Raw genomic sequence first — 12,261 nt, forward strand, 5'->3', positions numbered from 1 at the left:
GGGACCAAGAAGGATAGTGAGAAATGGTCAAGTAGCCTTCCGTTTTTTCTCTTGTAAATAAAGGGGAGGATAAATAAATTAGTACACACTTTTAAATAAGAAAAATTATGCTTAAGCTACACCAATCAGCAACTGCTTATGGTTTTGCAGGGGGTACTAAAAAACTTTTGACCTCGTAAAAGCATTATAAAGGGTTGATCTACACATAATTAACACACAAACATGTAGATGTGTGTGTGGGGGACAACAATTACCTATTTTTGCATGGTGACAATTGACAAACTTGATTGAAGTCTTTAAGTTATTCCTTGACCAAACCAATATTTTGCACTAATGTACTATTTTGTAAGAGGTCATTCCTTTTACTTCTTTTTTTTTTTTTTGCTTTTTCCTACTAATAATTTAAAATGTAATTCATCATAATACTACTTTTTAATAGAGTTGTAAATGAATTGAATCGAATTGAACTTTTCAATGTTTGAGTTCGATTTGAAATTTTGGGTTTAAATTCGAATTTCAACTTGAATCCTATATAAGCTTAACAAGCTTACACTTTAAGCTCGAGCTCGATTTGATTTAATATTCAATAGGTTGAAGCAAAAAAATTTATTTAATTCTTCACTTTTAATATTAAATCATCATTAATGCATATATAATATCTATATAATAAAATAATAAGTATATGATTTCATATAAAATTATTAACAAATATTTTTAATAAAAATATTAAAATTTATTTGAATCGAATCGAGCCTTAACGGGTTGAATTTTTACAAATTTGAACTCAATTCAATACTATAAATCAATCCTAATTTCTATTTGAATTCGAACTCTACAAGTCTGATTAGGCCAAGAGATCCTCTAACATTTATTTTGAATTTTTTTCACTCTAATTGGGGTTCGAACCCCCAATCTATGGGTTCTACTTTTTTATTTCTTGTACTCCTAATGATAAAAAAAAATGTCATATCTTGTCTCTTCCACCCATTACTTTGTTGAATATATCAATGTCACTTTATTAGTGTTTGTCTCTTTATTGTAGTCTATTTTAACACTCCTATTCAGCATTTCAATCAGCCATATCCAGAGAAGCACTAACCAACAGACACCGTTTGATACGCGATCATCATCACAGTATCTTCCAAGTCTGAAGTGCCTATATAGGATTCTTTACTACTACACTGTTCTCTAGTAACTTTTGATAGATTTGGATGCCCTTATAGCTTTTTTTGAGAATTTCAAAGCAATGCTTCTCCAAACAATCACAACTAGTAGCCCTTTAAATCTGAACAACTCTCCTAACTTTTGCTATTGTTCTTCTTGTTTCAAGAATCAGAGCCAAAAGACTCCATCTTTAGTGCCCAAGACCCTGTTTCTCCCAAGTCTTGATTCTAAATTTTACTACCATTTGAGTGATAAAACCAAAAGGGGCTCATTTTTTTCAAGTGGGAATGGCTGTGGAGCTAATTCCATTCAAACAAGAACAGCATATGCTACTTTGCTTGAGACCCCTGTTCTGTGGGCTGGTAGAGTTTGCATCTTTTATGTCCTCTTGAAGGCTGGCTTAGCTGGATCTCCTGCTAACCCTCTTATCTCTTCGGGTTTGAACATATTCTACGATGATTATTTGCCGTATTTATGCCAAAAATAAAGTGTTTGTCTGAATGCTGATTTCGTTTCTTGATAGATTTGGAAACTAGTTCTGATGATTTGGGGTTCTCTAAGTGGTTTGAGAAGTTTCAAGGAAATCCAGGTTTGTGAATTTTCTTGCTAATTATTATTGTTATTATTATTATATTTTGCAAGCGTTGAGTTGTAAATGCTTGAGTTTGGTAGTTTCTAATACTGGTTTATCGAAATTATGCTAGGGGAGAATCATATTTGAGTAAAGGCAATTTAATAATTACAGACTAGTAATAAGGTGAAACTTTGGAATGAGGAAAGTAGCTCTGCTTGTTGAGTGTATCTCAAACTTTGCATCATTTGTGTAGTGTTCTATGATATGATCATGTGGAATGCCATCTATTCTTTCTAATTTTGTGACACCACATACATATTTTTAGCTTGATTTAATTTTTAAGCAAAGGCTTACAACTACCTTGAAGGCTAATAGTGTCATCAGCGAAACTTAAAGTGGTTATTGGGAGCCTGTAATAAAATTCCCAGTGGTGCTAATTTTATTCCCCTGTGTGCTTTTGAGAGAGCTGTGAAGGACATTAAGACAGAGTGTAAGGATAAGACTAAGAGGGGATTGCCTGGACTGGTTTTTTATTGAGTATAACTTGTTCTCAAAACTGTGTGTTCTTTTTTCCTGTTTCCATTCAAATTGACCTAAATATACTGCACAATTTGCACATTGCATATAGCAGAATGAATCCTAGGGGAAATGCATGTTTGCCTAGCAACTGTTCCATGAAATTCCACTGTAGATAGTCCTAGACTTAGGGAAGCAAGATTAGGGAAAAAGTACCAACTTGGCATGGGACTTCTTCATGAAATCGATCATCTGAACTAAAGCAATTGTTGACAGAACAGCCTTCTGTAAGTATTAGATGATATTGGTAATATTAGGTATCTGTCATCTGGTTCTACTTGTTAACTGATTCTTTTTGTGAAATTAACCTATCTGGTAAGCGAAACATTAACCCATTTTGTGGGTGATATGATTCTGAGACCATGTGTGTTTTGTTCATCTCATTTAGAAGATATTTGGATAAAAGAACTTATTACAATATTAATAATTGGCTCCTTTAATAGGCTGATTTTTGCAAGTATTTATTGAGTTTGATGCTAAATTGGCACAGGAATTTGTCATATCATGACCCTCTGCTTAAGTTGTTTTGGCAGTAACATGTATTAAAAGACTTCCTTTGTCTGATCGTAAGACATGAATTTGGAGAAGAAAGATGAAAGAGGAAAAGCTAAGAAATAGGGAAACAACTAACAAATGTGTAGCATTAACGCTTTTCAAACTTTATGCCTAAGGATCACATGTGAGGAGTATTTATAGGAGATCCTTCGCACTAGATAGCAAAATTGACTAGCTTGACGTTAGGCGATTTCTTGCTCTTAAGTACTTTTGTTTGACAGTACCAAGTCATGCAACAATCAGTGGACTGCTTCTCACATCATTCTCTACACAGGACTTGTTAATTTATTGAATCAAGAAAGATGAGTACTCCTAAATAGATGAAACTTCCAGAACTGTAGCATGAGTATGCTTATTGATCAAGATGTCTCCAATAGATTGAATTGTCAATAGTCCTAAAATTTCCTTAGATGGTATTGGATAATTTGCAAGTGGTCTGCTGGGTAGATCTCATTATGCTTATCTTTTGTCTCAGGATTAAAAGAGTTAATCTGAATGTTATGATACATGAATTGATTTCATTAAAATAAAAAAAAAATGATAGTTTTTAGGAGGTGATGACTTTTTTCGTTTATTTTTTTAAGGAGTCTTTCATTTCTCATGTATTGACTTATTTAGTAAGTGATCCTATGTGATGAAATGTCAAATATGATGTCACTTGGTACTGCAATAACCAAATTTTAGTCCAAGTTACCTAACTTGGAACTTGTAAAGAAGTTGCTTAACATGAAGTTATCTAACTTGTTGCCTAACTTGAAGTTCATCAAATTTACCATCCAGGGCAAGGAACTCCAATGAATACTCAGTCTAACATTCTGGAATAGAATCTGGATAGCATTAATATTTTATATTCTAGTTGCCAACTTTTTCTCTTAGCTTTTCCTTTCTCATTTTCTTCCTCCAAAAGGTCAGAAGAACTTAAAAATTCTTAGACTTTTCTTACTCATTTTGATATCTTTTGCGTTGGAGCATAAACCTAATCACTATGAGAGTTTGAAATCCAGGAATGAAGTTGGTTCTCTGTTTGCTTTGGGCATTTAATGGGCTAGTCTTAGTATTGTCTAGTAGTTCAGTGGCTCCAGCCCATATAATTCTACCTGCACGTATGAGGGACTGCTTGTGTGGATCTTTCTTTCGGTTTTATTTAATTATTTTTATTGGGGGGAGGATGCCTGTAGAGGTTAACTAGGGAAAATAGCTTGAGAAGAATGTTTCAAATGGGGTCTGCAAAGCTGCTATAGTCTGAGAATTGTTAACTAAAAATTTGTTTGGTCATGGTAAAATCCATGGGAAGGAAGGAAATAGAGGTATAGAGATTGATGACTTCACATGGCTGATGAGGAACGGAGAAGGGTGGTAATTGTGTATCAAATAAAATCAAGAACCGCCCTTGGGTTTTTATTAGCTTTGGAGTTACAGGTGTTGATGAAGATTAGGAACTTAGAACTGAAATGACCCACTATTATCAGTCTAAAATCTTAGTATTAAGGTGAATGGTAAAGTGTGCTTGAAATATTGGAATGGTAAAGGTAGTAGAAGTGACTCTCTCTGTGTAAATATACTTTTTGCCCATTTCCCTTCCTGTTCTTCCTTCTTAATGCCAATTACTTACAAGATTAAACCTGTACAATGGGTAAATAACTTCTCCATTTGCTCTTACAGATATAACGTGCTTTATATGAGAGCTTGTGGTGCCTTGTTTGCTCTTAGTTTTTAGATACAAGGATCCTTACTGCTTGCTTTAATTTTTGTTTGTTTAAAATGGAAGCTGTCTTCTTCAAGCAGATAAGGAAGCAACTGATAGAAGGAAACTAGTCAGCAAATGGCATCCAACAACCAAGGGTACCCTTAAGCGCAACTACAGGGTCCCATCAAAATCTGAAGGGCGCCGTCTTCTGAAAGCCATTGCTTCTTTGTTATCAGATGATGATCACTTCAGAGATGCCTCTTCTCACAAGGTATATCTGCTTCCTGCCTAAGAGTTCACTTCCTTTTTTCATGGATGATGATTTGAGTGTCAGCCTTGTAACTCAAGCTCTTTGGCCTTTTTCCTAGGGTTGTCAAATTAGAAGGCAGAATGCTCATGGAGAAAGTGTTTGCTGTAACAATGTTAGAGCTTTGTTTGATGAGCTTCCTACTCCACACCTGGTGGTGGAAATTACACCTTTTCCTGCTGGTCCTCTCAACGAAAATGATTATTTAAAAGCTGAGAAATTAGAAAGGGTTCTGAGATCTGCTCCTTCTGCTTGATTAACTTGGCTATGTTGGTACTCTAGAATTTCTGAAAGCTAGAGGGGTGGTTTTCTCTAGTGACAAACCAATTTGACGATGTTGAAATACTTGAGCCTCTAGCAGAGCCTTTCGTTGTTTTTGTATGTATCTGATCTGCTTGTAAATATTGATGGCATGGCTCCAACATCTTGCGTCTGAACTCTGTGACTTGTGAGTACACTTCCAACATGGGACCAGATTCCTTTGATCAATCTTTAGTCAAAGGAAAATCCTTAAAAAATAATAAAAAAAAGTTTGGCCTTTGACCATATTATTTTGCGAGGTTTTAATAAATTTTGTAGCTAAAAACTTTTTTTTTTTTTTTTTTTTTGCTTTTTCGCTATATTTTGTCAATCAACAAAACCACCAAAAGAAAGCTTGATAATAACCATAACCATATGTAGCAGTCAGTATTATGATGGTTTGTTATTTACTACAATTTTTCAAATTAGTTGAAATGTTTTGGCAAACTAATATCTTTCTTATTTCTCTTTTAATAAAATCAAATTTCATTCATGAAGAGACTTTGTTACATATTTTTAAAGATCTTGAATGAGGTCTCATGCTATGCAAGAAAGTGCACAGATATATGGTTTGATTTGATTTTCTGTTCATGGAAGATAAACACAAAGCTGTATAAAATACTAGACGATATTGACCATCACAAAAGATAGAGCATCCAAGCTAGTTTGATGGTATAGAAATGCTGGAAACTTTTGGAGGAGATTCAAGTCAAATTTGTAAGGTAGTTGAAATATGTGGGAAGAAAATTTGTAAGCAAAAATTTGAGTGCATTGTGGCAATATTTGATACATTTGGGATAAAGTTATTGTGTATGAATAAATTTCAGATATTGAGTGGGACAATATGTATTGGTATTGTTTACAAATTATCAAGAAATTAGGGCAATTGATGGTAAGATTAGTAGGCCTATAAATCCAACCTCCTCCTTATTGGTTTATTTACAACTAGTTATTCACCGATACATTTGTACAAGTCTTTTTAATATCTTCAAGAAGAAAATCTTTATATATAAAATAACCACTTCTATAAAATTTAATATGCCAAATACAAAAAAATTGTCCACTAAATGTGCTACTATACGCGACGTGTTTTTTTTTGTCCTTATTATTAATTGACTACTAATAAGGACAAAAAAAAAGTGTCTACTTTCTTTTAGTTTTTTGAATTGGAAAATAGATATCTTAAATAGAATAGAATTTTGATGATGTTGGAGTTCAAGGCAAGGCAAGTTTTGGAGATGCAATACAACCTTTTTAGGCTTCAAAGAAAAGTTGTGCTGCCGCTGCTGATTTGAGTTTGGCTAAAGCTACCTGCGTACGAGATATTCAATCATTGTCTATTACTTCATCATACGAATTATCCAATGAACAAAACTGGGAAAGCCAAGTCTAAACAGTTAATTCCACTTTGCACCCTTCAACTATTTCTGAACTTCCACATTGATCCCTAGATTTTAAAGTGGGAAACTTTAGTTCCTAAAATATAAAATGTATTCCAAAATATATCCTACTTAAGTAAACTTTGTCCCACTGTAATTTTTAAATCCTAAAAATGAAGAAATTTTATTTAGAGATAATAGATTTTATACTTAAAGCAGTAAAGTGTCCCATTTTAAAGTTTAAGATTTAAAATAAACATTTGAATATTGTTGAATAGTGTAGAGTGGAATTAAACCATGTCTAAATGTTTGCAAGGGATTAAGGAAGATCAAAGTTGAGATGTAATGTACTATACGCTCTGGTTTCAAATCCTCAGTCCCCAAACTCCCCTTGTCCCACTTCCTGCCAGGTGTCTATTATATTAAATAATGTTTTATGGTTTCTTCTATCTTTCTCATAGAGTAATAGAAATAGATAAATCATACTCAGCCTTGCAGACCAGGATGGCCCTTTACTGGCAGCATGGGCGAATTTCCCTGTCTTTGTTCTTAAAAAATTAAATGGATTCGATGTGTACTATATATATCATCAATGGATAAGTATGCTCAGTCAATCATTTAGGCATCTTTCTATATTACCTTAAATATAATTGAGAAATCAAAATTAACACCATATCAGATTTTTTACCAATGAGAAAAATAGGATAATCATTTTTAAGATTCAAGAATCAAAGTTAGAATTGATAATTGTCCATCAAGTAACAAACCTAGCAGCAAAAGATCTAGAGTCACTATTCATTAAACACAGAGTAAAAAACTTAGGGAGTCCCTAAACTATCATTGTTATTCATTTTTGGCCCCTAATCTATTTTTTGTCTTTGACTGGCCGCTAAACAATTAAAAATGGATAGTTCAAGGACTTTTGCCCATTTTAGACATAACTCCAGTTGGACTCAAAGCATTTTTGTCCAACCTTAATCAAAAGCATTAGAAGCAATCACAGGCCAACATTCAAGTTAGCAGCAACAGCAACTACAGGCTAGGTAGTCTAGTCAGCAGCATCAGAAGTAGAAACCACTCAAGAATCAGGCCTTTAAAGCAAGGAAATATGCTTCATTGACTGATGTTGAAAAGGGGTGGATAACCTCCAACCATGCGTATCTTTGAAAGCAGCCACCTTTTACAGTTGGAAGGTGGAAAGAAAGAAAGGATGGAAGTAGAGCTAGTGAAAATAGCAATGAAAACCAAAGTGAAGGTATTGGAGCAAGAGGAAGAGGAAATGGGAGAGGTAGGGGAGATAAGTGTCTGCTCCTGATGCTTTTGATTAAGGTTGGACAAAATTTCCAGCTAGACTTATGTCTAAAATGGCTAGAAATACTTAAACTATGTATTTTTAATTGTTCAATGGTCAGTCAGAGATAAAAATAGATTAGGAGCCAAAAGTGGATAATGGTGATAGTTTAGGGGCTCTTCAAGTTTTTTTTTTTTTTTTTTTTTTTAACTTTAAACACAAGTGAATCTTAAAATGCAGACTGTTATCCAGATTAGATATAAAAAACTTTTACAATATGTGAAGAATTTTAACTAAAGATTATAGTAATTTCTATAGTAATTTCTTCGAATAAACAATTTTTTTATTTTCTCCTCTGCACATTAAAACAAACGGATGAGTGAAAGTAACTTGTGCAATCTTTAACATTTTTCTTTTTTAGTGTAATCTTTAACTTTGTTAATGCTTAATGCAACTTCAACATTTTATTAGGGGATAATTTTAGAAACCTCCCTTAAGATTTTTTACAATTTCACCTAGTACTCGAGATTTTCAATATTACATGTACCTCCTTTGGTCCTATAAATGATCATAATAATCTTAATATATTAACATTTTTCATACAATTAAATAATCTGCTCCTAATCTTATGCCTAAGAATGTATTTCACACAATTAGACATTAAATGGAAGCAAAAACAAGATTCACCTGTGGAATAACCAATTATGTACTAAACACAATTTTAACATATTACAAATTAATTTTAGCTTTGTTTGGAGGTTTTGGAGATGAATAGAAGAAAATATAGGCTGAAAGTTTAAGAAGGATGGGTCTAATTCTGGTTTTCCAACATTTGAGGGATAGGGTGTTACATTAATGCAATTGGAAAAATTTTTTGACTTTAACGGTGCTTTTTTTTTTTGTTGGTTTAGATTGAGGTTTTAGAAATTAGGGATTGATTGTGGTAATGGTCATGGAAATAGTGATATTGATTTGGGATGTGAAAATATGAAAGGTTTAGAATAGTAGAAATGAGGGTTAGAAAGTGAGTCTGTGATGTTGTCAATGTTTCAAATTTTTTAAAGAATTTTATGGGAAGTAAAGTAAACTTCACAATTTCAAGAGGGCATTTTGGGTAATTCATTCAAAATTTTAACCATTGAATAGTTTTTATTAGCAAAATGATAACTGTATGCGTAATTTTTAAAACTTAAAAAAAAAAACTAGGTGCATTTTTTAAAAACATCAAGAGAGTTTTCTGAAATTATCCCTCTTATTAATAAGTAGTGCATCATATGGAACTGTTAGTAAAAACAGAAATCAACTAAATTATTTCTGCTAAATATATATGTTTCTTTTTTTTGATTGTTATAATTCATATTTTTATAAGTGCTAATAGTATACGTCATTAAGTGTTCTCATTACTCTTTTATTAAGTTAGAAACATAAGGGGCGAATTGCTACCAACTCCTTTATTAAGGGGTCGATCTGTAATTAAGTCTAGCTGGAGTTTCTATGGAGTAGCAAAATGCTATTTGATAATTTTGGAATTCAAGTTTCTAACAGGTAACTTAGAAGCACTATTTCTACATGATTACTTATGGGACAAAATTAAGTGTCAGATCGCTTACGATTTGATCATGATGGAGTTCAAGGCAAGCATATGCTACTTTATTCTTTGGAAACATGCTTGAGTACACAGAAATTTCCCAATTCTTGGTTCTTTTTTTGCCACATAAACCGAGCAAGCAGAGCATAGAACCAAATGCAAATCAAAGCAGGGCAACAAGATGGGCGGTTTATGGGGACATGTGGTACACGGATTAGCCTTCGTTCTATTTGGGATCTGGCATTTACTTAGCCATATGAGATATCATTTTCTACATCCAAAATCCTATACATCTTTGCCATGGTTTCCAACTTCAAAATTCAGGTATTTGGAGCTTTTTCTAATCATGGGAGGAAGCGTTGCCTCAATATCCTTGGAACTTTTCATTTCTCCAAGCAAGCACCAACCCTTGGACCCTGATGGAACCATCCCATCAAGCCATCTTCACAACTTTGAGCACTCAAACATATCCTTAACCTTCTTTGTTTATGCACTTTTTGCAATCATTCTCGACAAGATTCAGCCACCAGCTCAATATGGCCTTACCCAAATGCTTGGAGCCATTGCTTTTGGCCAACAATTTCTCCTCTTGCATCTCCACTCTACCGATCACATGGGAGTGGAAGGCCAATACCACTGGCTTCTACAAATTGTCATACTTGTCTCATTTTTCACTAGCTTCCTAAGCATAGGCTATCCCAAGAGTTTCTTGAATAGTTTTATAAGGTCTCTTAGCATCTTGTTCCAAGGAATTTGGCTGATGATTATGGGAATCATGCTCTGGACACCAGAGTATATTCCCAAAGGCTGTTTTATTAAGTTGCAAGAGGGTCATTATGTTGTCAGATGCCATGATCATGAAGCCCTTGAAAGAGCTAAAGCATTGGTGAATATTCAATTTAGCTGGTACTTAACTGGAGTTACAGTTTTTGGGCTGTGTCTTTATTTGGGACTCTACAAAATGTTCCTTGGAAAAGTCGAGTATCAATCTTTAACAAGCTCTGAGGATGATGATGATATTGAGTCTCAGAAAAGGAACAAAGGGACTTTTTCAATGACGAAAGAGTGAAAGGGGGGGGGGGGGGGGGGCGGGAATGTTTATGGTGTGATATTGTTTGGTTTGCCTTGATGGCATTTGGTATCGGTAAGAATTGATGTTCTTCTATTTGTTATAATGTAGAAAGGAGATAATATATAGTTGTTTATAGGAGGAATTGACTTCAATCTTTAGTTCAAAATTAATTCTTCACAAATTTATAAAGGTCTGTGTAGGTAAATGATTTTTTGTCAAACTTTTTGTCTATTACTCTCTTGTAATATTACATGTCCGATTGACCGTTTCTCTTATAGTAATGGATTTGGCTAACATATTTTAGATCACTTGTTAATTTAACATGGTGTGACAAGAAAATGTGTAACCATCAATTTATATCCAATGTTGAGAATGACATTTAGGTTTTGTACGTTGTTGAGTAATAAGGGAAACGTAAGAAAACGCGAGAAAAAAATGTTGCCCTAGTTCATCGACCTTTCTTGTTCAAACTAAAACTAATTGCTAATAAAAGTCACCTTATCACTTATCTCTGGAATTTTCAACCGTTTCAAATTTTAATAAAGAATTTTATCACAACAAAAACACTTTAGAATTCAAAACCAAAAAAAAGTCTATCCTTTTTTTTTTTTTTTTTTTTTTTATAATTTTGGGTTAAAATCACCAAAGGTCCTACTTATTTGCACTTTTCCAGTAACATTATTTTTGCTGTAATTTCCTATTTTAGTTATCAGTCCCACACTAGTACGGGCATAGATGAGGATTAAGCAACTAGTTTGGGAGTTATGATTCCATATCGGACACATAAATAGTTGACCTACTTATGAGCCTAGTCCAATGGTTCAATAAAATAACATTAATCACCTCACAATTATAAAATAGGGTTAAACTACTTAAAAAATATATATATAGATTTTTTTTTCCTCTGGAGGATGTTAATAAAAAATGAGATCCAATAGCTAAACAAAAAAATCACATACACACATATAATCTATTGTGTATGACATATCCATCTCATATGTATGAGAGATGTTTTACCATATTGTATGTCACATCTACTCATTGATGGCAATTTGAGGAGTAATATTTTTTATTATAATATCATTTTGAATTGAATTAACAAGATGATATTTTCAAAAAACAAAAATGAAAATTTTTGGGACTTAGATTGTCATTTTTCAAAAAATTTTAAAAAATATATTTTTGCAGTTGTTGTTATTGACACTTAATTGTCTAGACCAACTTTTATCAACAAAAAATTAGTGTCATTAAGAATAATTGAAGTTCTAATAGCAATACTCTATTCAAATGTAAATATTCAACCTAAGTAAGAAAATAAATGATAACAAAAAAAAATGAAATATGAGCTCAATTGATCGTGTTCAAGCTACAAATTTTGTTAATGGATAATTAGTATATACTAAATTGTATTTCCATTTGTAGAAAATAATATGCATTGTATATCGATCAACGAATAAATTATTGATGTTTTAAACAAATCATACCTAAACTCATGATATGCTACATATGTAGTTGCTCACCCTTATACTTATGCCATTGTCCTTTCTTTCCATTTGTTTTTTAATAGTGCAATTTTTTTTTGTTTATTTTGGTGAAAAAAAAACATATTTTACAAATTATTCCAATTTGTTTAGAAAATGTTACTAATTTCAGGAGAAATTATGTATTGCAAAAGTCTTTTAATAATTTTCTACTAAACATAACTACTGCATACAAAAGGAAAAGCTATTTGATTTTTTTTACTTTGATTAGAAGAACTTGTACCAGT

At 32.8% G+C, this 12,261-nt stretch overlaps 2 protein-coding genes across 2 annotated transcripts; both read left to right on the forward strand.

Annotated features, from left to right (window-relative positions):
* The first annotated feature begins 1,060 nt into the window (after positions 1 to 1,060).
* Positions 1,061 to 5,300, forward strand: LOC113699204 (uncharacterized). Its single transcript, XM_027219401.2, has 4 exons — positions 1,061 to 1,601; positions 1,688 to 1,753; positions 4,655 to 4,827; positions 4,925 to 5,300. Exons 1-4 carry the CDS (start codon positions 1,247 to 1,249, stop codon positions 5,117 to 5,119), a joined length of 789 nt encoding a protein of 262 aa, XP_027075202.2. The 5' UTR covers positions 1,061 to 1,246; the 3' UTR covers positions 5,120 to 5,300.
* Positions 5,301 to 9,545: 4,245 nt separating this feature from the next.
* Positions 9,546 to 10,490, forward strand: LOC113690433 (uncharacterized). Its single transcript, XM_072053304.1, has one exon. The coding sequence runs from the start codon at positions 9,603 to 9,605 to the stop codon at positions 10,488 to 10,490; it is 888 nt and encodes a 295-aa protein (XP_071909405.1). The 5' UTR covers positions 9,546 to 9,602.
* Positions 10,491 to 12,261: the final 1,771 nt, after the last annotated feature.

This window comes from Coffea arabica, chromosome 1e (assembly GCF_036785885.1).
Source record: "Coffea arabica cultivar ET-39 chromosome 1e, Coffea Arabica ET-39 HiFi, whole genome shotgun sequence".
Lineage (NCBI taxonomy): Eukaryota > Viridiplantae > Streptophyta > Magnoliopsida > Gentianales > Rubiaceae > Coffea > Coffea arabica.

Bases quoted from the DNA above. Each gene is read 5' to 3' on its own strand.
- LOC113699204 (XM_027219401.2), top strand. From the start codon at position 1,247: ATGCTTCTCCAAACAATCACAACTAGTAGCCCTTTAAATCTGAACAAC. The intron at 1,602-1,687 runs GTTTGAACATAT...GTTTCTTGATAG, and splicing joins TAACCCTCTTATCTCTTCGG to ATTTGGAAACTAGTTCTGAT. The intron at 4,828-4,924 runs GTATATCTGCTT...CCTTTTTCCTAG, and splicing joins GAGATGCCTCTTCTCACAAG to GGTTGTCAAATTAGAAGGCA.
- LOC113690433 (XM_072053304.1), top strand. From the start codon at position 9,603: ATGGGCGGTTTATGGGGACATGTGGTACACGGATTAGCCTTCGTTCTA.